Raw genomic sequence first — 26,513 nt, 5'->3', positions numbered from 1 at the left:
GCAAGGCTCACCAGCTTGGACCCATGATCACTGGCTTGAGCCCAAGTTTGCTGGCTTGAGCAAGGGGCCACTCGCTCTGCTGTAGACCCTGGTCAAGGCACATATGAGAAAGCAATCAATGAACAACTAAGGAGCTGCAACAAAGAATTGACTCTTCTCATCTCTTTCCTTCATGTCTGTCTCTCTTTATCTGTCCCTCTATTTCTGTCTCTGACACACACACACACACACACACACACACACACACACACACAAAAGAGTTAGTTTAAAGGACTTTTAAATTTTTATGAGAAACATAATTTCCTATGTATTGGCCATACATAAAAATACATGACTTGTAAAACAGTCATTGTGAACATAATTGTCTGTAAAGCCATTAAACTGCTGACTCAAGTAACTCAGGGAGAGGACACTGGGGAAACTAGAGAGTTAAAACAAAATAAAACATCAAAATGTGTCAAGAGCAGGCTTATTGCTGAATTACAGTTTGGAAATACACACCCCACATCCCTGAGTCCAGGTTAAAAAATGATTAGTAAAGGGAAAATAGAAAATGGATAAAATAATATGGCATAGGGGGAGATTAAGATGGTTAAAAAAACAAATTTGAAGTATATTGCTTCTTTTTTGCACTTAGAATAAAACTCCTTTTTTACACTTGAGGAAGAGAGGACCATTTTGAGTAACATGGGAATATGACTTTACTGTTATTGATCAGTGCAACCTTTGGGGTCACACGCAATTTAGCATGCTGTAGGCAGCCAGCAGAGCCCTTTCCAGAATCAGTCATAGCTATCAGTCAGTCAGAAACTCAATGTAGAATGCATTTTAAGATTTTAACATTGATTAATATAGTACTTGCACATTCCCTGCATTATGGATTGTTACAAAAGAGCTATGTATTACTTTACATGGTATGAGAACAAGCTACAGAAATATAATGGACAGTTATACATGTTATCAGCATGAGTAACAGAATCACTCTGAGCAAGGAGACTTAAGGAGAGGAGCTGTGAAGCTTACTGTAGGCCTGGTACTGGACTAGGCGCCTGTACACATGGTCTCGTACAATTCCACTGGCAGTACCTCAGTACTTTCTGTGAAGTATATGCAAATGCCAAAGGATGAGCTGCTCTCCCCCATTTCACAGATGAGAAACTGAGATTCAGCATGGCAAACACTCACACAAAGTAAATGGCAGAACCTGGGAAAAGTGTGAATTTCCATAGAAAAAATAAATTGTGAAAATAGACAAGTTAAGAAAATGTAGATGCTTTAACTAATATATTTATTATAAATGAAGACTAAATGCTCAGCTCAAATAAATATTCAAATATAATCCATTGCAGTCTTCCTGCTTTAAAGACTTATTATATGACTACAATAATTAAGAGTGTGCAGGCCCAGGCTGGTTTGCTCAGTGGATAGAGCATTGGCTCAGCGTATGTATGGCACACAAGAGAAGCAGCTCTCTGCTTCTCTCCCCTTCTCTCTCCCCCTTCTCTCCCTCTTTCCATCCTGCAGCCAGTGGCTTGATTGGTTCTAATGTTTGCTGGGGCACTGAGGATAGCTCATTTGGTCCTCAAGTGTGTTAGCCTCAGGTGCTAAAAGTAGCTCAGTTGATTCAAGCATTGGCCTCAGACAGGGGTTGCTGGGTGGATCCCAGTCAGGGCATATGTGGGAGTCCATCTTGCTATTTCCTCTCCTCTCACTTAGAAAAAAAAGTGTTTGGTATTGGTGGAAAGGTAGACACTTAGATCAATGAAACTGCATAGAGAACCTATACAAATACACACAATTAATTTTTGGGAAAGATGTAAAAACAATTCAGTGGAGGAAGGATAGCACTTAAAATAAAATGGTGTGGAACAATTGGACATCCATAGGCAAAAAAAAAAGAAAGAAAAAAAAGAAAAAGAAAAAGACCATGACTTGATTTTCACAGTTAATACAAAAGTTAACTTCAAATGGATGATAGACTTAAGAGTAAAAGTAAAATTATAAAACCAGAAGAAAAAAAACAAGGAAGAATAGCCTTAAGACTCAGGGCTAGGGTCTGACCTGTGGTGGCGCAGTGGATAAAGCATCGACCTGGAATGCTGGGGTTGCCAGTTCAATACCCTGCACTTGCCTGGTCTAAGGCACATATGGGAGTTGAGGCTTCCTGCTCCTCCCCCCCTTTCTCTCTCTCTCTCTCTCTCTCTCTCTCTTTCTCTCTCTCCCTCTCCCCCCCCCCTCAAAATGAATAATAAAAAAAAAAGACTCAGGGCTAGGGAAGAAGTTCTTAGACTTGACATCAAAAGCATGACCCATAAAAGGGAAAATTGACCAATTTCACTTCAAAATTTATAGCCTTTGCTCAGTGTAAGACCTTTTTTAAGAAGGATGAAAGGACAAGCTACAGAACAGGAGAAAATATTTACAAACTATATATACGATAAAAGACTACTGTCTAGAACATATTTTTAAAATAACCCTAAAACTCAAAGGTTAAAAATGCAAACAATCTAATTAAAATATGGGCAAAAGGCTCCATTGGAGCAAAGATGGCCCGGGCGCTGGGGATGGCTCTGTGGCCGCTGCCTCAGGCGCTAGAGTAGCTCTGGTCTCAACATGGCGACGCCCCGGAGGGGCAGAGCATCGCCCCCTGGTGGGCAGAGCGTCGCCCCATGGTGGGCGTGCCGGGTGGATCCCGGTCGGGCGCATGCGGGAGTCTGTCTGACTGTCTCTCCCTGTTTCCAGCTTCAGAAAAATGGAAAAAAAAATATATATATGGGCAAACGATAATTACTGAAGAAGATACACAGATGAAAAATAAGTACATGAAAAGATGTTCAACATCATTATCCGTTAGAGTAATGCAAATTAAACAACAGTGAGATCCTACTACATACTTATCAAAACAGCTAAAATTTAAAACCAGTGACAACACCAAATGCTGCGAGGTTGCAGAGGAACGGGATCACTCAGACTTTTTTGGTTGGAATGTAAAATGGAACCACCCTTTAGAAACAGTTTGGCAGTTTCTTTTTTTTTCTGTTTTTTTTTTTTTTTTTTTTTTTTTTTTTTTTTTTTTTTTTTTTTTTTTAGCGAGAGAAAGAGACACACACACACAGACAAAAAGGGAGAGAGATGAGAAACATCAGCTGGTAGTTGTGACTCCTTAGTTGTTCATTGATTGCTTCTCATATGTGCTTTGACTAGGGGGCTCAAGCCAAGCCACTGACTCCTTGCTCAAGCCAGTGACCTTGGGCTTCAGCCAGCGACCACAGGGTCATGTCTATGATCCCATGCTCAAGCCAGTGACCCCACGCTCAAACTAGCAAACCCACACTCAAGCCGGTGACCTTGGGGTTTTGAACTCAGCATCCCAGGCTGATGATCTATCCACTGTGATACCACCTGGTCAGGCTAGTTTGGTAGTTTTGTAAAAAAGTAAACATGACTCTACCATATGACCCAGCAATTGAACTCCTGAATATTCATCTTAAGTTAATGAAGATTTATGTTCATGCAAAAACCTGTATATAAATGTTTATTTGTAGTAGCCAAAACTTGCAACCAACTTAGATGTCCTTCAATAAGTGAGCAGCTTAACTGTGGAACATCTGTTCCCTGGAATAGTACTCAGCAATAAAAAGGAGCTGACTGCTGATACACACAACTGGGATGGCTCCCCAGAGAGTCATCATTTTTGGTAAAAGACTGACATGGCCTCTTTGCTCTTTTCCTGGTTTTGGGGAATTTTAACAGTTCTCCATTCTTTGAATATCATATGTCTTTGTTCAAAGTCTGATTTAAGGCTTTGGTTTTAGAAAATTCTGTGAGCAGTTTGAGGAAAAACCCAATTGTTGTCCAAGGGTTTATCAGCCTACAGTCTTCAAAATTAAGGTTTAGAGCAGTGGTTCTCAACCTGTAGGTCGCGACCCCGGCGGGGGTCGAATGACCAAAACACAGGGGTCACCTAGGTGACCCACAGGTTGAGAACCGCTGGTTTAGAGCAATGAGCAATGTTATAACCAAATATTTTTGTCCTTCTAGTGCAGTAATTCTGAAACTTGTTGGTCTCTTTACATTCCTAAATATTACTGAGGACCCCAAAAATCTTTTGATGTGTGGGTTATATCTACCTCTATTTGCCATATTAGAAAAAAAACCACTGAGGAACCAAATATTATTTTATTAATTCACTTAAAAATAACAGTAATGTCTTTTATATGTTAACATAAATAGCATTTTTTGATCAAAAATACATATATTTTTGGAAATAACAAAAATTTAGTGAACAGAGTAGTATTGCTTTCCATCTTTGCAAATTTCTTTAATGTCTCACTTTCTAGTTTGCAAATTTAACAGCTGAGTTCTCATGTCCGCTTCAGTCTATTGTGAGCTACTGGTTAAGATGAAGCCAGTGGTGGGATTCAGCTGGTTCACACCAGTTCAGCAGAACCAATAACTAATTTTTTGTTGAGTTCAGCAAACCGGTTGTTCAAATGGCACTTGTCATCAGGGTTGTCTCTAAGGTAGGTGCCTGGGCAGCCGCCTAATGTGGAAATCACAAATTTATATTTCTTTTTCTTTTATAACATTCATCTGTTTCAACAGTGTATTCTAAGCACCTGTAGTAATATTCATTCCACCCATAGGTGAAAAAATTGCAAGTGAAAATGCCAGTCAAGAAGCAATATGGAAATAATCTTAAATAACAGTTTTATTGTTTTTGTCAGGTATTGTTTAGTATTTTTTCATTAATATTTTAAACTCTTATAATTAGGTTTGTGTACCTCTTTTTTTATATATAAATAAATTTTTATTTTAATGGGATGACATCAATAAATCAGGGTACATACATTCAAAGAAAACATTTCCAGGTTATCTTGTCATTTAGTTATGTTGCATACCCATCACCCAAAGAGAGATCGTCCTCTGCCACCCTCCATCCAGTTCTCTCTGTACCCCTCCCCCCCCCTCCCCCTCTCCCTCCTTCCCTCCCCCCACCCCCCATAGCCACCACACTCCTGTTCATGCCTCTCAGTCTCGCTTTTATGTCCCACTAATGTATGGAATCCTGCAGTTCCTGTTTTTTTCTGATTCGCTTATTTCACTCTGCACAATGCTACCAAGACTCCACCATTCCGCTATAAGTGATCCAATGTCACCATTTCTCCTAGCTGAATAATATACCATGGTGTATATGTGCCCCATCTTCTTCATCTAGTCCTCTATTTTTTTTTACAGTGATTAAAAGCCTTTAAGCAAACTCTTGGCCAATACAGCAAGAATCCATAAATGAGTAGTGTCCTTAACATGTTCCCCAAGTCCAAGTTGGCCCCCTCACCATGCCAAATCCCTGAAAAATGCAACCCAACCACAGTTCAGTCTGTTAGGAGCTGTCACAGGGAGCAGGCGTCCAGGAAAGTTCCCCACAGGAAAAGTCCGCATGGCACTGGAATTGTTGTCACCATTCTATACTTTGCAGCTCATATCCAAGTCCCAATGATCGCTGCTTCTAGCTGGTAATGATTCAGGTAGACTGGAAAAAGCCATTTGCAGCATGTGTGGATATGGAGCTTCTGTTCTCCTCTGCCTGGAGAGTTGAGACCAGGTTGCTTTTCCCTGGAGCTCTGTGACTGTGGCCTGGTAAAGAGAACCTTGGGATACACTAAGCTGGGTGGCAAAGGTAAATTCATAATACAAGTTGGCAAAAGGAGGAAAGAGAGCTCTAAATTAAGAGTAGGTCCCAGCCTGAAATATGAGTGGGGCATTGAGGTAGGAGGAATAAAGGAAACACTATATATTAAGCAAAGCAGCAGAAAATAGGACTATCAACACCCACAACAGAGATCTTTGAGGGAAGAATAAAGAACCTGACTATTCAGGCAAAACATAGTTAAGTGGCCCTTGTGCAAATGAGATCAGTTTACCTGCTTCTTGGAAGAAATACCCTAGGCTCGTCCACAGTGTCGTAGATGGGGTCGACGGCCCTGGGCACCTTCAGCCTTCAGTGGCCAACCCCAGCATTCTGGGCAAGGTTAGGTCATAGGTGGCTGGAGCAGGCCTGGAAGAGACTGAACCCTCCCTTAGAGGAGCGAGGGGGAAGCCCACCTTCCAGTGTCCCTGTTTCCTCACAGCAGAGGTGTGTAAGCCTGGCAGGCTTTAGCTCAATGACCTTCCTTTCCACTATTGAAGCAGGACCCAGATGGCATCCTATGAGACCCCTTTGGGGTGCTGGAGCCTTTAAGGGTGTATCCTAAAAGCTGGTAGTTCCCCCTGATCTCTATTGGGCTTTTTATGCCTCTAGGTATCTTAAAAGCCATTCTCAGAAGATCTCGCTGAGGGGTTTGAGGATCCCCATCCGCCTATATAAATCTTTTCCATATATCTGGAGCTATTTGGAAAAAAGACAGAACAGTGTTATTAGCTAGATCTAACAAAGAAGGTAGATTTGGTGTCTCCTGTTCATCAGCTTTCAAAAGAAATGTAAATTTTTTTTTTTTAAGTAAAAAGCATGATATGGTAGACCCGTCGGAGTCATTGGCCTGGTGTGCAGGATTCCCGGGTTCGATTCCCGGCCAGAGCACACAGGAGAAGCGCCCATCTACCTCTCCACCCCTCCCCCTCTCCCCCCTCCCGGTCCCTCTCCTCCCGCCCACAGCCAAGGCTCCACCGGAGCAAATCCACCCTGGGCACTAAGGATGGCCCCATGGCCTCCGCCCTAGTTGCTAGAATGACTCCGGTTGTAACAGAGCAACATCCCAGATGGGAGAGCATTCCCCCCGGTAGGCATGCCAGGTGGATCCCAGTCAGGCGCATGCAGGAGTCCGTCTGCTTGCCTCCCCATCCCCATCCTCAGAAATATACAAAAAATAAATAAATAAAAGAAAAAAAAAAAAGGAGGGGGGGCATTCCCTTGTGCTAAAGCACCAGGAAGCATGGAGTGAGCTTGAGTATGTCCTATGAAACATGGAGCTCTATGTTTACATATAAGTCTTTGAAGAAGGAGGAACTGCTGAAATAGTTTGTCAGCATTTGTCCCTAAGACAGCAGTCTTTATAGTGGGAACACCATACGTAAATATTTGCTGTCTGTCTATAGATTAAGGGGGGAATATGGCCAATGCTGAAAAGCCATGATCTTTGTGCCCCTCCCCTCCCCCAACCCCCTCCCTCTCCTCCCCCCACCCTGTAACCCCAACACTGTTGTTCATGTCTCTGAGTCTCATCTTTATGTCCCACCTATGTGTGGAAACATATAGTTCTTAGTTTTTTCTGATTTACTTCTTTCACTCAGTATAATGTTATCAAGGCCCATCCATGTTGTTGTAAAAGATCCTATGTCATCATTTCTTATGGCTGAGTAGTATTCCATAGTATATATATACCAAAGCTTTTTAATCCACTCATCCTCTGATGGACACTTGGGCTGTTTCCAAATCTTTGCTATTGTGAACAATGCTGCCATAAACATGGGGGTGCATTTCTTCTTTTCAAACAGTGCTATGGTGTTCTTGGGGTATATTCCTAACAGTGGTATAGCTGGGTCAAAAGGCAGTTCGATTTTTAATTTCTTGAGGTATCTCCATACTGTTTTCCACAGTGGCTGCACCAGTCTGCATTCCCACCAGCAGTGCAGGAGGGTTCCCTTTTCTCCACATCCTCGCCAGCACTTATTCTGTGTTGTTTTATTGATGAGCGCCATTCTGACTGGTGTGAGGTGATATCTCATTGTGGTTTTAATTTGCATTTCTCTAATCATTAATGATGTTGAACATTTTTTCATATGCCTATTGGCCATCTGTGTGTCCTCTTTGGAGAAATGTCTATTCATTTCTTTTGCCCATTTTTGGATTGGATTGTTTGTCTTCCTGGTATTAAGTTTTACAAGTTCTTTATAAATTTTGGTTATTAACCCCTTATCAGACGCTATGTCAAATATATTCTCCCATTGTGTAGTTTGTCTTTTTATTCTGTTCTTATTGTCTTTAGCTGTGCAGAAGCTTTTTAGTTTGATAAAGTCCCATTTGTTTATCCTGTCTTTTATTTCACTTGCCTGTGGAGACAAATCAGCAAATATATTGCTGCGAGAGATGTCAGAGAGCTTACTGCCTATGTTTTCTTCTAAAATGCTTATGGTTTCATGGCTTACATTCAAGTCTTTTATCCATTTTGAGTTTATTTTTGTGAGTGGTGTAAGTTGGTGGTCTAGTTTCATTTTTTTGCAGGTAGCTGTCCAGTTTTCCCAACACCATTTGTTGAAGCGGCTGTCTTTACTCCATTGTATTGTCTTACCACCTTTGTCAAATATCAGTTGTCCATAGAGCTGTGGGTTTATTTCTGAGTTCTCTGTTCTGTTCCATTGATCTATGTGCCTGTTCTTATGCCAGTACCATGCTGTTTTGAGTACAATGGCCTTATAATATAACTTGATATCTGGAAGTGTGATACCTTCCGCTTTTTTCTTCCTTTTCAGGATTGCTGAGGCTATTCGTGTTCTTTTTTGGTTCCATATAAATTTTTGGAATATGTGTTCTATGTCTTTGAAGTAAGTCATTGGTATTTTCATTGGTATTGCATTGAATTTATAAATTGCTTTGGGTAATATAGACATTTTAATGATGTTTATTCTTCCTAACCATGAGCACGGTATATGCCTCCACTTATTCGTATCTTCCCTGATTTCTTTTATCAATGTTTTATAATTTTCTGAGTACAAGTCTTTAATCTCCTTGGTTAGATTTATTCCTAGGTACTTTATTTTTTTGGTTGCAATGGTAAAGGGGATTGATTCCCTGATTTCTCTTTCTGACAGTTCATTATTAGTGTATAAAAATGCCTCTGATTTCTGAGTATTGATTTTATATCCTGCCACCTTGCCAAATTCTTTTATCAGGTCTAGTAGTTTTTTGACTGAAACTTTAGGGTTTTCTATATACAATATCATGTCATCTGCAAATAATGATAGTTTTACTTCTTCTTTTCCAATTTGGATGCCTTTTATTTCTTTTTCTTGTCTGATTGCTGTGGTGAGGACTTCCAGAACTATGTTGAATAAGAGTGGTGAAAGGGGGCAACCCTGCCTTGTTCCTGATCTTAAGGGGATAGCTTTAATTTTTGCCCATTGAGTATTATGTTGGCTGTGGGTTTGTCATAGATGGCCTTTATCATGTTGAGGTATGTTCCCTGTATTCCCACTTTGCTGAGAGTTTTGATCATGAATGGGTGCTGGACTTTATCAAATGCTTTTTCTGCATCTATTGAAATTATCATGTAATTTTTCTCCTTTCTTTTGTTTATGTGATGAATCACATTGATTGATTTGCGAATATTGTACCAGCCTTGCCTCCCAAGAATAAATCCTACTTGATCATGGTGTATGATTTTTTCCATATATTGCTGGATCCGGTTTGCTAATATTTTATTGAGGATTTTTGCATCTAAGTTCATCAGGGATATTGGCCTATAATTTTCTTTTTTTGTGTTGTCTTTGCCTGGTTTTGGAATCAGAATTATGCTCGCCTCATAAAAGGAGTTTGGAAGTCTTCCTTCCTCTTGAAGTTTTTGAAATAGCTTGAGAAGGATAGGAGTTAGTTCTTCTTTGAATATTTGGTAGAATTCACTTGTGAAGCCATCAGGCCCAGGACTTTTCTTTTTTGGGAGTTTTTTGATAGCTGTTTCAATCTCATTTGTTGTAATTGGTCTGTTTAGGTTTTCTGATTCTTCCAGATTGATTTTTGGAAGATTATATGATTCAAGGAATTTGTCCATTTCATCTAGGTTGTCTAGTTTTTTGGCGTACAGTTCTTCATAGTATTTTCTTACAATATTTTGTATTTCTGTTGTGTCAGTTGTTATTTCTCCACTCTTGTTTCTAATTTTATTTATTTGAGTCCTCTCTCTTTTTTTCTTGGTGAGTCTTGTTAAAGGTTCATCGATCTTGTTTACCTTTTCAAAGAACCAGCTCCTGGTTTCATTGATGCTCTGTATTGTTTCTTTAGCCTCTATGTCACTTATTTCTGCTCTGATCTTTATTATTTCCTTCCTTCTACTAGCTCTGGGCTTTACTTGCTGTTCTTTTTCTAGTTCTTTTAGATGCAGGGTTAAGTTGTTAATTTGAGCTTTTTCTAGCTTCTTGAGGTATGCCTGTAATGCTATAAACTTCCCTCTCAGGACTGCTTTTGCTGTGTCCCATAAATTTTGAGTTGATGTATGCTCATTATCGTTTGTTTCTAGGAATTTTTTAATTTCTTCTTTGATCTTAATGTTAACCCATTCATTGTTTAATAACATGCTATTTAGTTTCCAAGTGTTTGAATGTTTTTCAATTTTTCTATTGTGGTTGGTTTCTAGTTTAATGCCATTGTGATCAGAGAAAGTGTTCGATATGATTTCAATCTTCTTAAATTTGTTGAGCCCGCTTTTGTGCCCTAACATGTGGTCTATTCTAGAGAATGTCCCATGAGCGCTTGAAAAGAATGTATATTCTGCTCTTTTAGGGTGAAAGGTTCTGAAGATATCTATTAAATCAAGTTGATCTAATATGTCCTTTAAGTCTGCTGTTTCTTTGTTAATTTTCTTTCTTGAGGACCTATCTAATGATGTTAATGGGGTATTGAAATCTCCTACTATTATAGTATTGCTGTTGATCTCGCCCTTTAAGTCTATCAAAGTCTGCTTTATATATTTAGGTGCTCCTATATTAGGTGCGTAGATATTTATAATGGTTATATCTTCCTTTTGTATTGCTCCTTTTATCATTATGTAGTGACCTTCTTTATCTCTAACTATGGTCTTTGTTCTAAAGTCCATTTTGTCTGATATAAGTATTGCTACCCCAGCTTTTTTTTCATTTCCATTTGCGTGAAATATTTTTTTCCATCCTTTTATCTTCAGTCTGTGTGCATCTTTTGATTTAAGGTGTGTCTCTTGTAGACAGCATATGTATGGGTCCTGTTTTCTTATCCACACAGCTACCCTATGTCTCTTGATCGGATCATTTAATCCATTAACATTTAAGGTTATTACTGATATGTAATTGTTTATTGCCATTTTTTTTCTTTAAAACTGTTTTTCTCTTTTGCTATATTCTTTTTTTCCTTTGATCTGTTTATAACAGGTCCCTTAGCATTTCTTGCAGCCTTGGTTTGGTTGTAGTGAAATCCTTTAGGTTTTTTTTGTCTGTAAAGCTTTTTATTTCTCCTTCAATTTTAAATGATAGCCTTGCTGGATAAAGTAGTCTTGGTTGTAGGTTCTTGTTCTGCATGTACCTCTTTTATTGTCTTATTTAAGTATTAAATGCATGAAACAATAAACTATCCTTCAGTATATTGTTTTTTACTACTTAAAACGATCATCAGGGCAGAGAGCCGGTTGTTAAATTATTTGAATCCACCGCTGGGTGAAGCATAGAAGGAAGCCTACCTCACACAGACATGCAGGTGGAGCAGGGAGACACTGGAGGAGCCCCTGGAAGTATCTCAGGTCCCTTGGGATCTGTGGACCACACTTTGAGAACCACTTACCTAGCGTGTTTCCTCAAATTTCATTTAAGTTCTTTCCTCAAAGTCACAGAAAACATGCAAAGCTTGAGTTTTTGTTCAAGTGTTTGGGGGATTTGGTACTTTAACACAATTTATGGAATCTTAAACAGAAAATAAGACAATGAGGAAAACTGTCACCAGAAGGCTTTCTTTGGGGGTGGGGAGATGTCTGTTTTTTCTTTAAAAGAATGCTCTGAAGACAACTTCGGAGCAGGAGCAGCTCCCAGGCCCCAGCATTTGGCAGGAGAGAACAATCCTCCTGAGCCCGCCGAGCCTGTGAGGGCACACAGGTGACCAGTCCTGGGAAAACTGGGCGTTTTAAGTAGCTAAGTAAAAGCAGTGTCTATCTTAGCTTTCCTTTTAATGAGATTAGTCTTGCTTTTCCCCTCCTCTTTATTTCACTGTCTGCAGGCCACCTCTTGGCTCTCATGGTAATGTGATTAGCTGGCCTGTGGCCCACACCGAGGCCACTGTCACAAAGATCTCTGCTTACTTGAGTGCACCTCTTTCCTGAATGTGTTTATAGTCACAGGGGTATTGTTAACTCTGAGATCCCAATAGAATGGGATATTTATGACACCCTCTACCTCCCCCACCCCATAAAAGTTGATTCAGAGAGACACTTAGGGAAGAAATAGACAAGACAGATGTGTTTCCTTCTCCAGCTAGTATGGACCTTAATTGTTCTGCATGTGTAATGACTTTTTATAGTTCCTTGCAAATGTCTCTTCTGACTTTTAAAAAGGTGCCAAAGTCAAATATAAGTAGTTACTGAGAACACTTTAGTAATCTCACGGGCCACTCCAGCTAGTTAGAAATCCTCTATCAGAGGATGCATGATAAGCCTACATCCCCTTCCCATTTTATGGATATAACTTATTTCGTTGTGTTTATATTTAAGACTGTGCAAGTACAGATGAATAGCAGCAGTGTCTTATTTGAACAACAGATGTCTTTCATAAACATTTAATGGTTCAATAATTGTTTCTTATCTTTTTTTATTTTTATTTTTCTGAAGTTAGAAGTGAGGAGGCAGTCAGAGAGACTCCCGCATGCACCCGACCGGCATCCATCAGGCATGCCCACCAGGGGCAATGCTCTGCCCATCTGGGGCATTGCTCTGCTGTAACCGGAGTCATTCTAGCACCTGAGGTGGAGGCCATAGAGCTGTCCTCAGCACCTGGGCCGTCTTTGCTCCAATGGAGCCTTGGCTGTGGGAGGGGAAGAGAGAGACAGAGAGAAAGGAGAGAGGGAAGGATGGTGAAGCAGATGGGCGCTTCTTCTGTATGCCCTGACCGAGAATTGAACCTGGGACTTCCACACGCCAGGCCGATGCTCTACCACTGAGCAAACTGGCCAGGGCTTCAATAATTGTTTTAAAGAGAATTTATGTAATTACAGCAAAAATAAAATGAAATTAATGGAGAATGTGGACCTCTACTTCTTTGCTTTTAATGCAAACCAATAAATCCAGTGAAGGACAAGTTTGATTTTAGTGATTTTGATGATTTAGGTTAAGTGAACAGGAAAATGTCCAGGATAGGGAGATTTCCTGTCTGAAACAATGCATTTTTAGCAGCATTTGCTGTGTTGCTCTCATTTTAATAAGGTGACCAACTTTTTTACAATGAAAAGTACAAAAATAAATGGAAGAAAACAATATCATAAATAAAGGAAACATTTTACTCATTGTAACAATAATATACTATAATATGATAAATGTATAATAAACACATTTGTAATATTTTATATTGTAATTATGCTTACATGCCTATTAATTTTTAATAATAATTGTAAGAATTATTTTTTAAATTGAATGAATATTTTTTGTCAATGTATCATCTTGTAACAATATATTGGAAATATCTGAACAAGAAATATTCTTCATATTGAATTTTATGGCAAGTGCTGCAGCTAGAGTATCAACATTCATTTTTGATTTCTCACTTGTTCAAAATCATTAGCAGGCCCTGGCCAGTTGGCTCAGCGGTAGAGCGTCGGCCTAGCATGCGGAGGACCCGGGTTCGATTCCCGGCCAGGGCACACAGGAGAAGCGCCCATTTGCTTCTCCACCCCTCCGCCGCGCTTTCCTCTCTGTCTCTCTCTTCCTCTCCCGCAGCCAAGGCTCCATTGGAGCAAAGATGGCCCGGGCGCTGGGGATGGCTCTGTGGCCGCTGCCTCAGGTGCTAGAGTGGCTCTGGTCGCAACATGGCGACCCCCAGGATGGGCAGAGCATCGCCCCCTGGTGGGCAGAGCGTCGCCCCATGGTGGGCGTGCCGGGTGGATCCCGGTCGGGCGCATGCGGGAGTCTGTCTGACTGTCTCTCCCTATTTCCAGCTTCAGAAAAAATGAAAAACAAACAAACAAACAAACAAACAAAAATCATTAGCAACTGAAAAAACTCTTTCAACTGCTGCATTATTTCCAGGGCAGCCCAATGAAAATGAACAAGAATAAATAAATTTTCACATAGAATATGTTCATTTTTTAAATGGCTGAATATTTCCACTCATGTTTTATCAATTTTTACATGTTCATTTTTTCATTGTATTAATTTTTCAGAATTTAAAATATACATTCAGTCTTTTAATTTCTTCAAAGAGACAACGGTCGTCTATTTTGATGTCTGGCATTTCTTTAGATAAAAACTCAAGATAAGATTCAATATCTGTTTAATATACTTGCGATGAAGTAAAAAATCACCATTGAAAACTGCTATGTCCCGTGATGTTTGTTTCAGACCATTTTTCGATATATTGAAAACATGTCTGGTAAAAATTCTGCGCTTCTTTGATAAACTTTTCTGTTATACCTAGATTTGATTCCTCTAAGTCTGACAGGTTTTTCTTTTATAATTAAAGGAAGAAATTTTTCTTCAAAACGAGATTTATATTGAAGGACAAAGTCATTCAAAATAAGACTAACTTTCGTAGCTGAAATGTGTTCACCTTCAATCTTTAAAATCGTTTTGCAAAAAATAGGTGCTTGACTATGTACAAAATACATTAATATCTCAGACATTTTATTATTGAAAAACAATTTCAGGATTTTAGGACATTTGTCTAAACTTAAAAAATATGAATGGAGAGGCTCAAATAATTGTAGAACACACTCTATAGCACAGGGGTCCCTGAACTACAGCCCGTGGGCCGCATGCGCATCCAGCCCCCCCCACTGCACTTCCGGAAGGGGCACCTCTTTCATTGGTGGTCAGTGAGAGGAGCACATTGACCATCTCATTAGCCAAAAGCAGGCCCATAGTTCCCATTGAAATACTGGTCAGTTTGTTGATTTAAATTTACTTGTTCTTTATTTTAAATATTGTATTTGTTCCCGTTTTGTTTTTTTTACTTTAAAATAAGATATGTGCAGTGTGCATAGGGATTTGTTCATAGTTTTATTTATAGTCTGGCCCTCCAACGGTCTGAGGGACAGTGAACTGGCCCCCTGTGTAAAAAGTTTGGGGACCCCTGTTATAGCAGGTGTTAGAGCAAGCCATCTAACTTTTAAATATCCTAAAAGTTTTTTGTATTCAACATTCGCTTCTTCACAAAATTGTTTTTTTTTATTTTTATTTTTTAGTTTTTTGTATTTTTCTGAAGCTGGAAACGGGGAGAGACTCCCGCATGCGCCCGACCGGGATCCATCCGGCACGCCCACCAGGGGTGAAGCTCTGCCCACCAGGGGGCGATGCTCTGCCCCTACGGGGCGTCGCTCTGCCGCGACCAGAGCCACTTTAGCGCCTGGGGCAGAGGCCAAGGAGCCATCCCCAGCGCCCAGGGCCATCTCTGCTCCCATGGAGCCTTGGCTGCGGGAGGGGAAGAGAGAGACAGAGAGGAAGGGGGGGGGGTGGAGAAGCAAATGGGCGCCTCTCCTGTGTGCCCTGGCCGGGAACCGAACCCGGGTCCCTGCACGCCAGGCTGACGCTCCACCGCTGAGTCAACCAGCCAGGGCCCTCAAAATTGTTTTAAAGTAGCAACATGAACAGTAAAATGACTAAAATGCAAATAAATTGTAGTTATTACTTCTACATCAATAGCCATGGCACATGACGCTGTTGATTGCATTTGACAAAATATGTGCATTACAATGAATTCCTAGTGTTTCCTTTTGGAGTAACTTGTAATTTTACATACACATTATTCACCCCTTTGCATCTTCACACATCAAAATTTGTATTTGTATTATCAGCTGTTAATGCAACAACTTTGGATTTCAAATTATTTTTATTTATTACTCTGTATAGATGGTTTGATAAAATTTCAGAAGTTTTGCCCTCAATGGATTCTAAATTTAAATATTTTACTTGAATGCCCTTGATAACATTAAAATATCTTACTATTATTGGATACAATTTAATTCCATTATGATTTGATGCATCAGATAAAATCATTACAAATGCTGCAGTCTCCAAATCCTCTGTATTTTGTCACAGTAATTTTTAAATACTGATTTCAAAATAGCTTTGCATTTTGTCTTGGCACATGAAAATCTTGCATTGTGAAACTTTTTCAATAATTTAGTTGGTACAATCCATACTACGGAAACTTTGTGAATTATGCTATGAAATGCAAATATTTCCTCCATTGTAGCCAATTGTGTTTCATCTTCAGAATAATTTGAAGTTTAAAAAAAACTTGTTACTTTACAACTGAAAGCTGATGCATCTAATGATTGTTTATGTTTGTTGGTGGTCAAGTGTTTTGTTACCATTGCTCTGCCCCCAACTGCAATACAAAATTCTCTACTGCAAATATTGCAGAAAACAATGGTATCTTTCTTTGATATGAGGAATGGAAATTCCTTTTTCAATTTATCGTTGAAATGGCATTTTCTCTTTTTTGATTTTTCCATCCCTTAAATGAAATGTAAAATTAATAATAAAATATAGAGCTACATGAATGATGCAAGCACATTAGGAATGAAAAACGTTACATCATGGTAGGCGAATTTTCTGGAAGCTAAATTAACAAAACTAAATATCAAACAAAACCACTAATTTGGAGTGATAATTGGGTGTATTTATCATTTTCTAATTAAAAAACATCTGTTTTATGCAACTATTTAATCAAAATGCATTATTAACAGATATGATTTGCCCTGGCCAGTTGGCTCAGTAGTAGAGCATTGGTCTGGCGTGTTGAAGTCCCAGGTTTAATTCCCGGTCAGGGCACACAGGAGAAGCACCCATCTGCTTCTCCAGCCTTCCCCCTCTCCTTTTTCTCTATCTCTTTCTTCCCCTCCCACAGCCAAGGCTCCATTGGAGCAAAGATGGCCCGGGCACTGGGGATGGCTCCATGGCCTCTGCCTCAGGTTCTAGAATGGCTCCGGTTGCAGCAGAGCAATGCCCCAGATGGGTAGAGCATTGCCCGCTGGTGGGCATGCCAAGTGGATGCCGGTTGGGCACATGGGGAGTCTGTCTGTCCCCCCCCCCACTTCTCGCTTCAGAAAAATACAAAAAAGGAAAATAGATATGGCTTGAGGTTAGATTTTCACTTTAAAACTCAAATTTGGGGGAAATACTTGTAAATAAAATTATACGTATTTGGGAATTATTAGATAATGAATTAATAAAACATGAATTGTGCTTACCTGTCTATTATTGAATATTCACTGAGAAAGAAATAATCATGAGTCTACAATGTCGTATGCGTGTTTCAGTAAGAAGTGCAAAAGCCATTTGCGCACTCGGTATGTCGTGCGCTCTCTCAAAGTCTCCCATGTGGAGCACATGTGTCTCATAATCGCGTCTCACCACACTGTACTGAATTGATCCTTGATGAATCGTCATGTCAAATACAAATACGTCACATCACATGCAATGAATCGACTCTGCATCAATTGAATACAGACATTTACAGATTAGTCTTCCAATATCAAAAAGGAGGACATGTAGGAGGACACTTTTTGAGGGAGGACAGAACTTACAAAAGAAGGACTGTCCTCCCTAAAGGAGGACTATTGGTCACTTTAATTTTAAAGACGGTCTGTGAGTTTTCCCCATTGGATTTGATCCCTACACACAGAGACTTCTGACATGTCAGAAGAATGTGAAGAAGAGTTCCAGGTGCTCCACAGACCTGCTCCTACTGTCTTTTACCCTTCAAGGTCTGGAGCTGAGAAACAAATCCATGATGCATAAAAAAACAAAAAACAAAAAACAAACAAACAAACAAAAAATGGCAAGAGACCAGCTCTAAGGTTGTTGAGGGCTTGATCTCTGGTCACGGCACATAGGAGAAGCAATCAATGAATGCAAAACTAAGTGGAACAACTAAGTGAAAATGAGTTGATGCTTCTCTCACTCTTTCTATCCTCCCCTCTTCCTCTCTGTCTCTCTCTCAAATCATTAGAAAAATTAAAAGAAGAAGAAGAGGAAGAGGAAAAATGAGGAGAAGAAAGATAAGGAGAAGAAGAAGAGGAAAAGAGAAAGAAGGAGGAGAGGGATAGGTAGTGGGAGAGGGAGAAGGAGAAGAAGGAGAAGGAGAAGAAAGAGAAAGAGAAGGAGGAGAAGGAGAAGGAGAAGGAGAAGGAGAAGGAGAAGGAGAAGGAGAAGGAGAAGGAGAAGGAGAAGGAGAAGGAGAAGGAGAAAGAGAAGGAGAAGGAGAAGGAGAAGAAGGTGGCAAGAGAGAGCAGGGTCTGTGGATGCTTCCCAAGCACAGATATTCCTCCACTTACTTTCCTCCCAGATCAATTATCTCTGTCTGTGGAAGTCCTTGGTGCCCACACCCATCCAAATGTCTCTGGATCCTCACCTTAGTGAGGTGTGCTCAGTGGTATGCTAGTAAATGCTTAACAATCTGCTCTTTGGGGGGAAATGCACCTTAATTTGTCATATTTGTGACTCCTGTGGCATAAACACTCCTCCATGGCTGACTTCAAACCACCACTGTTATGTCACTGACCCCAGAATTGGGAAGAGATGCCCCTGATGAGCTCCTGCCCACCAGGGCCCTAGCTTCAGCACACACTCCTGCTTCTTCCTGCTTAAACTATGAGTTGAAGACCTATTTGTTTGTGTCTCCAGGCAGATTAGAAGGTGATGAAGGCAAAGTGAGTGTTCTATAGGTTTATGCCATTTATAGTGCCTGGTACAGTGTCCCACAACAGAAAGACCCCCATGAACTATCAGCAAATTGTATCATTATTACTATTTTTATCATTGCTGTTGTCATTTAGTTAATATTTATTGAATTTAAATGTACAGTACTCTCATAAAAACTTCACTTGTATTATCTCATTTGCTGATGATGACTACAAGAATGTATTATAGACCTAAGAAAGTGATGGAGAAAATGTAAATAGGTTAACACTATTGTCCTGTACACTTAGAAATTAAGATGATAAATTTTATGTTATGTGGGTTTTTTAATACCACAATTAAAAAATAGAATTGCTATTTGATCCAGAAATTCTACTTCTGGGTATATACACCCAAAAGAATTGAAAACAAGGACTTGTACACATATTTATGTGTATAGCAGCATTATTCACAATAGCCAAAAGGTGTAAACAATCCAAGTGTTCATTGACAGATGAATGGATGAACAAACATCATCCATGGAATGGAACAACAAAACATTTATAATTCAACCTTAAGAGAACTTTAAAAAAAATTAAGTTAGAGGCAGGGAGACAGAAAGACAGACTCCCACCCCTACCGGGATCGGCAAGCCCCTGACAGAGTGATGCTCCGCCCATCTGGGGCCGCTGCTCCATTGCTCTGTGACCAAGCTATTTCAGGGCCTGAGGCGAGGCCATGGAGCCATCATCAGTGCCCTGGGCCAATTTGCTCGAGTCATTTGAGTCATGGCTGTGGAGGAAAAAGAAGGGAGGTTGGGGCGAGAAGCAGAAGCAGACGGGCGCTTCTCCTGTGTGCCCTGACCAGAATGGAACCCAGGACTTGCACACGCCAGGCTGACGTTCTACCTCTGAGCCAACCAGCCAGGGCAAGAGAATTTTGACAAATGTCACAGCATGGATGAACCTTGAGGACATTGTGCTAAGTAAAATAAGGCAGCCACGAAAGTACAGATATTGGATGTTTCCACTTACATAAGGTACCTATAGTGGTCAAATCCATAGAGACAGACAGTGAGATGGTGGTTTCCAGGGCTGGAGTGAGGTAAGAATGGGAATAGTTGTTTAATGGATATGGAGTTTCAGTTTTGCAAGATGAAAAGAGTTCTGGGGATAGATGGTGGTGTTGGCTGTACGACAACCCGAATATACTTATTGTCACTGACCTGTATACCTAAAAATGATTAGGATGATAAATTTTATATTATTTTTACTTTACCACAATTTTAAAAATAAAAATATTAAAGATCGTATTAGATAGAATAAATATATTTGTTGAAAGAGTTATCAGAATTATACTCATTAAATGTCTGGAGACCAATAAACAATATTTCCTAATCCTGTCTCCTCCTCCTCTTCCCTATCTCACTGAGCATTCTTCCTTCCCTATTCCCTCTTCTCTTCTCATGAGTTTTTCCTCTCCATCCTTTATTATGTGTATGTATACACAATTGTTTGCAAATTAATTCTCAATCATTAGAGCAATCAAACTTTTCTTTATCTTACCTACAATTATCAGTGTCATTCCTCTGCAAAAAAACCTTTTTTGTGTGATTTCCTTCATCAAGAGTTAGGGGAAATGAATAGCTGTCTCGCCTAGCATCTCCTACCCTCCTGACCTTGGAACCCCTGGACAGCAGACAAAGGGAAGGAAAGGGAGGAAAAGGGAAAGGCTCTTCCAGGCCCCTGCTTGCCTGTGAGGAGTCTCAGAAGAGAGCTTTTGTGGCAGCTCAAAGGTTTTGCAGATGGCAGGGTATCAGTTCAGTGAACTGGGTGCTAGAGACTTGGCTTACTATTTCAGCTCATCCACAGAACTATGTAACTTTTGGCAAGTCATCTCCCCTATATTTGTTCAACATTTAAAAAATTTACATATTCTAATTTATTAATCTATACATTGGGAACAACATATTTTATTACAGTTTTTTTTATAAAGTTCAAATATTTGATTTGATATATTTTTTTTAATTTTAATTTTAATTTATTTTATTTTATTTTATTTATTCATTTTAGAGAGGAGAGAGAGAGACAGAGGAGAGAGGGACAGAGAGAGAAGGTGGGGAGGAGCTGGAAGCATCAACTCCCATATATGCCTTGACCAGGCAAGCCCAGGGTTTCGAACTGGCCACCTCAGCATTTCCAGGTCGACGCTTTATCCACTGCGCCACCACAGGTCAGGCTGATTTGATATTTTAAAAGCACAAAGTAAGATATATGTCCCATATATAGAGCATGTGAGAGTCCCATGTTATATGTTGTAAACACATTGACAGGAAGTGTTCCTTTCCTTTGGACTGTAGACCAGTGAGCTCGTGGCTGGCATAGACATAGAGCTATCTTACCATACTGATCTAAACGAGTAAGATGGCTTGTGTTATCATCAGCATAAAAAGTGTTTATTAAATATTTACTAAATTTCCATTTTTGCTGTGTGTTGGTCCTTGCAGTCTGGGTGACTATTTGTCTTTGAAAATAGTGAGGAGCTATGTGACCGAGAATCACAATCCTATTTAGCTATACCTATTAGTAATGGAAATTCTGTCAATTCTAGATCTTTATTGAATATTTAAATTTCTGGATTGGGCAAAAGTTACTGAGAGATTTCCAGTTTCTATTAAGACTTTTTCCTGTGCTTTTAGTGATTAAGTAAATTAGCAGTGTCATTCCTCTGCAAAAACACATTGTCGCTGAAATACATGATTGTTTCTTTATAAATTAATTTCAATTTCATTTCAACTGCTTTAGCTGTTTGCCTACAATTACTCACCGCATAGACTCAGAGGATTGTTTTACACTTTGAGTTAAGAATTATTCAGTCAATATCTTCTTGTGGAATGAATGATGATCTGGGACTCATAGCCAGTGTCCCCAAGGTGCTGATGATGACTGTTTTACAGAGTTCCATTATTGCAGTATGAAGCCCAGCTTCACCCCTCCTTCTTCTTATCCATCAGTTGTAGAAGAACATTGGACTTCTGCTGTATAAAGACAGATATACTGACTGTGGTTCAACACCAGACACCTGCACAAGCTCATAAAAGTCTTTGGTCCAAATATCCAGTTTTATATTCTTGGCCAAATGGAGAAACTCACCCTCACCTGGGCATGGCTGGGGGAAATAGGAGACAGGATTAAAGCTGTAGCATGTTCAAGATAAAGCTCACATACCTTGTCCTCTTGGGCTTGCAACCTCCTCAGAAACAAGAGGGAAGTGGCTGCTTGTTAGGATATCGATAAGACAGACACAGAGATGAAGGTTCAGAGGGAGCAGAGCCTACAGACCAGATGATTCAGTGAGACCCTAGGAGATGTGGGAAAACTGCTACACCAGGTACCCTCAGTCCATTGCTCCCTGCACCCTGATCATTAATACTATCAGATGGATGAGAGCTAGATTTACTAGAAAAAGAAAAAGTGACATTTAAACCTCATCAATTAAGCCCAACAGCAAATGCTTCCTCCTTCAGAAACTAAAACACATTTGTTGCCAAAAGACCTATTCATGAAAGCAGTTATGTCAATACACCACCTGGGCACAAGGAAAAGAGTCTTTAGAATGTACGTAAATGCAATTAATTGTTTTTAAAGTTGTCCAAACTGGCTGTAAGTGACAGTTGTGTTTCAGCCAGTGCCACCTGCATTCTTTTCTCTGTAGGACTGTCTTAGAAACCAGATCAGTGTATCTCAAGATTGTCATCTCCCTTGACCAAAAGAAAGGAAGTTATAGACTGCCTACTATACTCAGGCTTTTTAGATCAAGAAGAATTGATCTTTTTTTTTCTTGTTCAACCAATTATTATATTTATACAATATATCTACCACAAATGAAGGTGTTGATTTAAATATATTTTTCCTGTAGTCTTTCAAAGAATAAGTGTTTGTTGTTGTTGTTTGTTTTTAAGAGAGAGGATGGGAGATAGACTCCCTCATGGGCCCCTCCTGGGATCCACCCAGCAACACCCAACTGGGGCTGATGCTTAGACCAACAGAGCTATCTTCAGCACCTGGGGCTGATCCTCGAACCAATCAAGCCACTGGCTGTGGGAGGAGAAGAAAGAGATAAAGAGGAGAGAGAGGGGAAAAGAAGGAGATGGTTGCTTCTCCTGTGTGCCCTGACTGGGGATTGAACCCAGGATGTCCATATACTGGGCCAATGCTCTATCCATAGAGCCAGCCGGTCAGGGCCAAGAATTAGTGTTTAAAACTCAAGAATGACTTGCAGATTGATAATTTGTTTGCTTGTTTTTAAAAACTGTTTATCCCAAAGAGATCACAGATCAAGATTCTTCTTAGAAGAGTTGCAAACTCTGTATTGCTTCCTTCTGGGACGCATGTGGGGGGTGGGAAGCAGAGCAGGTCTAGAACAGTCCTGAATGGAGGAGAGCAGGGAAACAGCAGTCACTCACCTGCAGGATCCCAGCTCATTTCAACAACAAAATGAGAGTGGGAGATGGAGAAAATTGTTTTGTCTTGTTATATTTTTAAGTAAATAGACCCTTTTAGAAAGATACTAAGACGTGTTGTCATTAAGAATTAGATACTATGAAAAATGAAACTTAACAATTCTACTGACCAATCAAAGGACTAAAACAGTTACATAGAATAAGAAAGACCATTTTGGTCATTTGATAAAGCATTACAGGATGTATAAATCATATATATCTATCCTTGGACATGCCCTTTAACACTGGAATTTGAGTTTTATAATCTGTTTGTAATTAAAGTTTTGGGTTCAGTTTTTAAGGGAGAGAAAATTAAACAGTTTAAAAGCCAACACTTTGTTTCTTTGTTTCTTTTTTTCTCTTCTTCTTTTTTTTTTTTTTTTTTTTCATTTTTCTGAAGCTTGGAAACAGGGAGAGACAGTCAGACAGACTCCCGCATGCGCCCGACCGGGATCCACCCAGCATGCCCACCATGGGGCGACGCTCTGCCCTCCAGGGGGCGATGCTCTGCCCATCCTGGGCGTCGCCATGTTGCGACCAGAGCCACTCTAGCGCCTGAGGCAGAGGCCACAGAGCCATCCCCAGTGCCCGGGCCATCTTTGCTCCAATGGAGCCTTGGCTGCGGGAGGGGAAGAGAGAGACAGAGAGGGAAAGCGCGGCGGAGGGGTGGAGAAGCAAATGGGCGCTTCTCCTGTGTGCCCTGGCCGGGAATCGAACCCGGGTCCTCCGCACGCTAGGCCGACGCTCTACCGCTGAGCCAACCGGCCAGGGCTAACACTTTGTTTCTTAAGACATAACCTAGGTGGGATTTTATGGCTGCATGAGGATTTTAGTCATTGGCTGTCACTCTCTTCCTAATTCTCAAATTGCTTCTAGCACTTCCTCTTTGTAGTGGGGGCTGTGCTTCCTGCAGGGCCACAAGTGGAGGCCTCCCCCGCCCCATCTCCCTGTAGGCAGTATGTGCAGCCGCAGCTCAGTCCCGGGGGTGCACACAGTGCCCAAGACAGGCTGGGGGTTGGCACTGACCAGTGTGAGGCCAGGATTAGATGCTGGCCAAATTATAAACTAAGGGTGGCTGGGATGGGAAACAGCATTGTCTGAAAGTGTAACTGGACTTTGTTAAACCACAGCTACCTTTGCTGCCATACACTCCATGGTGTGCCCAGTGGCTAGTGCAGGCTCACCAGGATTTTTAGTAGTGCTCCAAGTCAGCGATTAAATGTAGCCATTATTAATAAAGAAATTATATATATAAAAAAAGCTGGTAATATTCAAAGATGATCACTTCTTTTTTGTTTTTTACTACACTTTACTATTATCAATGCTCTTTAGATTACTTGGGTAGTGCAGCAGTGTGGTTGGAATACTATATAAGTGTTATCACTGGGTGTCTTTCCAACCCCACTTTCAGTGAGAGCATGTCAGTAGATTGAAATTGGCCATGGTGCAGTGCAAGTGTTTGCACCATAGAAATTGGCAAAATGCTACAAATCAGGGCTTGGTTTATTATTCTGTTGATTGTTTAAGAAAGTGATGGAGAAAATGGTAATAACGCATATTAAATGTAAGTGTATATAGATAGTTGTTAAATTGTGAATAGCCAGAAAGCTGGAAATGCAGCCTTCCAGTGTTTGCAAATGTTAGCCGATTTAGCAAAGAATTTACCCATATCATTGATAAATAACTGAAGTTTGGACACAGTCTTCGTTGTTTTACTTTTGTCTTACTCTTAAGCAAAAATATCAATTAACACTAAAGTAGGAACTACCCTTGTTAATCAGTTGTAACTATAGTTTAGCTATGCATACAGTAATTCAACAAAGATAGACTAGAAGCATTCTACGAGAATCTACTGACTATATGGAACTATCATGAGTACTGTATTTCTTTGATTTGTAAACCCTGTGTCACACATCTTCTACATGAGTAAAATTTATAATAAATCTATATATTAAACGCATCTCACACATACACACACTTTTACCCCCAGAGCTGATCACTAATATCTACTTGCACACCACCACACACACTGGGGCAGTGTCATCTCGGACTTCTAAGACAGTGGCTTTCAAAACTTTCTTGACTGCTGCTCACTTTGACAAGCTAGAAAGCTCCCAGCCTACGTGCCTCAATCAGTTTCCACATGGTACAGAAAACGAGCTCCTCAAATACATTCAGCAGAACTATGCGCATTTTAAATTTAGCAAAAGGCATGTTGTGGCTCATCTTTGAACCTCAGTGTGTTTATGTGTTAATGTGTAGTCACTGGGAAAGTACAGGCAGATGCCAGAAGACACAACTATACACTTGCAGGGCTGATCCAACAGCTCACAACAAACTAAATTGACTGTAAAGAAGCTAAACCAACAGTAAGTTATAATTTAAAAGCAAGAAAGGCAGCAACTGTAAAAAGCATGACCAATTCAAGACAGCACTGATGAAAAAGTGTTCCTCCCAGGTAGGCCAGACCTCTGGGGACTGAAGTGGAACCCTCAGTGCATTCCAGTCCTGTGCTAATTTTAGCTCATGAATAACAAATTGTACCAACTCTTAAGAACCCACTTCTTAGGTCACAAATAATTAGGTACTAGTTATCTGGAAGAACAAACGTGTCTGGAACTGAATGTCAGAAAGGAAGGAAGGACCTGTTCACTGCAGGTGGGCTGCTCGTCCAGGTGAGCCCACATGTCACAGGTGCTAGGGAGTTCTGCAGCTTCCCTAACATCTCACATGTAAATACTCTCTCCGCCTAATCTGGCTCAAACTTTGGAGTCCTTGGGCTAAACAAGGTCCTTGCTGGTAGTTAGGACAATAGTGTGGCATATTTGTAGACACACAAATATTTCAGGTCAGCAATCAGTCAGTTGGTGCTGGGGTCAACTCAGTCACAGAATTTCTTCACTTTCTCCATGTCTTAGAAGGGCTTCCCTTACACTGGTCTCTGTAGAGGCCCAGCTCCATCCCAGGCTGGATGGGACTTGGGCAGACAGCCCTCTATACTCCAAAGGAGGCCCAGAGGCCCCTTATCTCTGCTTGGGAAGTTCTGGGTCTGCTTTGTGTGCATTTTAAAGAGCTTATCTCTCTGTTTATTTGTTTCTCCTGATCAAAACAGCATTGGCTTGGTGGCAGACTGGCACCCGGAACTGCCGGACCTCCTCAGCTTCAGTTTAGAGTTGATTTGAGGGTTAAAGGTTACACTTTTTGAAAGGTAGTAAAACATTAATGATGGGTAAAGTTCCTTCTCTCACCCATAAGGTAACTGGGTGATCCTGTTTGCTCTATAGAGTGTGCCGTGTTTGCTAAGGGTGATCTGAAATCAGCAGCGTAAACGACCTCTTTGGCTTCCTCCTGCATCTGGGCTGCTGTGGGGAGGTGAGCATTACAGGGCGTGATCAGACAGCCAGAAACAGCCTTGCCATGATGAAGACCCACTCTTAATCAGGTTTCCCAGTGGG

General features: G+C 40.5%; 1 protein-coding gene across 1 annotated transcript in view; it reads left to right on the top strand.

Annotated features, from left to right (window-relative positions):
- The first annotated feature begins 17,177 nt into the window (after nt 1-17,177).
- Nucleotides 17,178-26,513, top strand: part of GTF3A (general transcription factor IIIA) — a 42,291-nt gene continuing 32,955 nt past the window's right edge. The window contains exon 1 of the mRNA XM_066254425.1: nt 17,178-17,297. Coding sequence (XP_066110522.1) covers nt 17,178-17,297 — 120 coding nt within the window. The remainder of the gene's footprint in view (nt 17,298-26,513) is intronic.

Source organism: Saccopteryx bilineata, chromosome 2 (genome assembly GCF_036850765.1).
Source record: "Saccopteryx bilineata isolate mSacBil1 chromosome 2, mSacBil1_pri_phased_curated, whole genome shotgun sequence".
Lineage (NCBI taxonomy): Eukaryota > Metazoa > Chordata > Mammalia > Chiroptera > Emballonuridae > Saccopteryx > Saccopteryx bilineata.
Note: the sequence above shows the minus strand (reverse complement) of the source record. Positions and strands in the feature narration are given on the sequence as shown.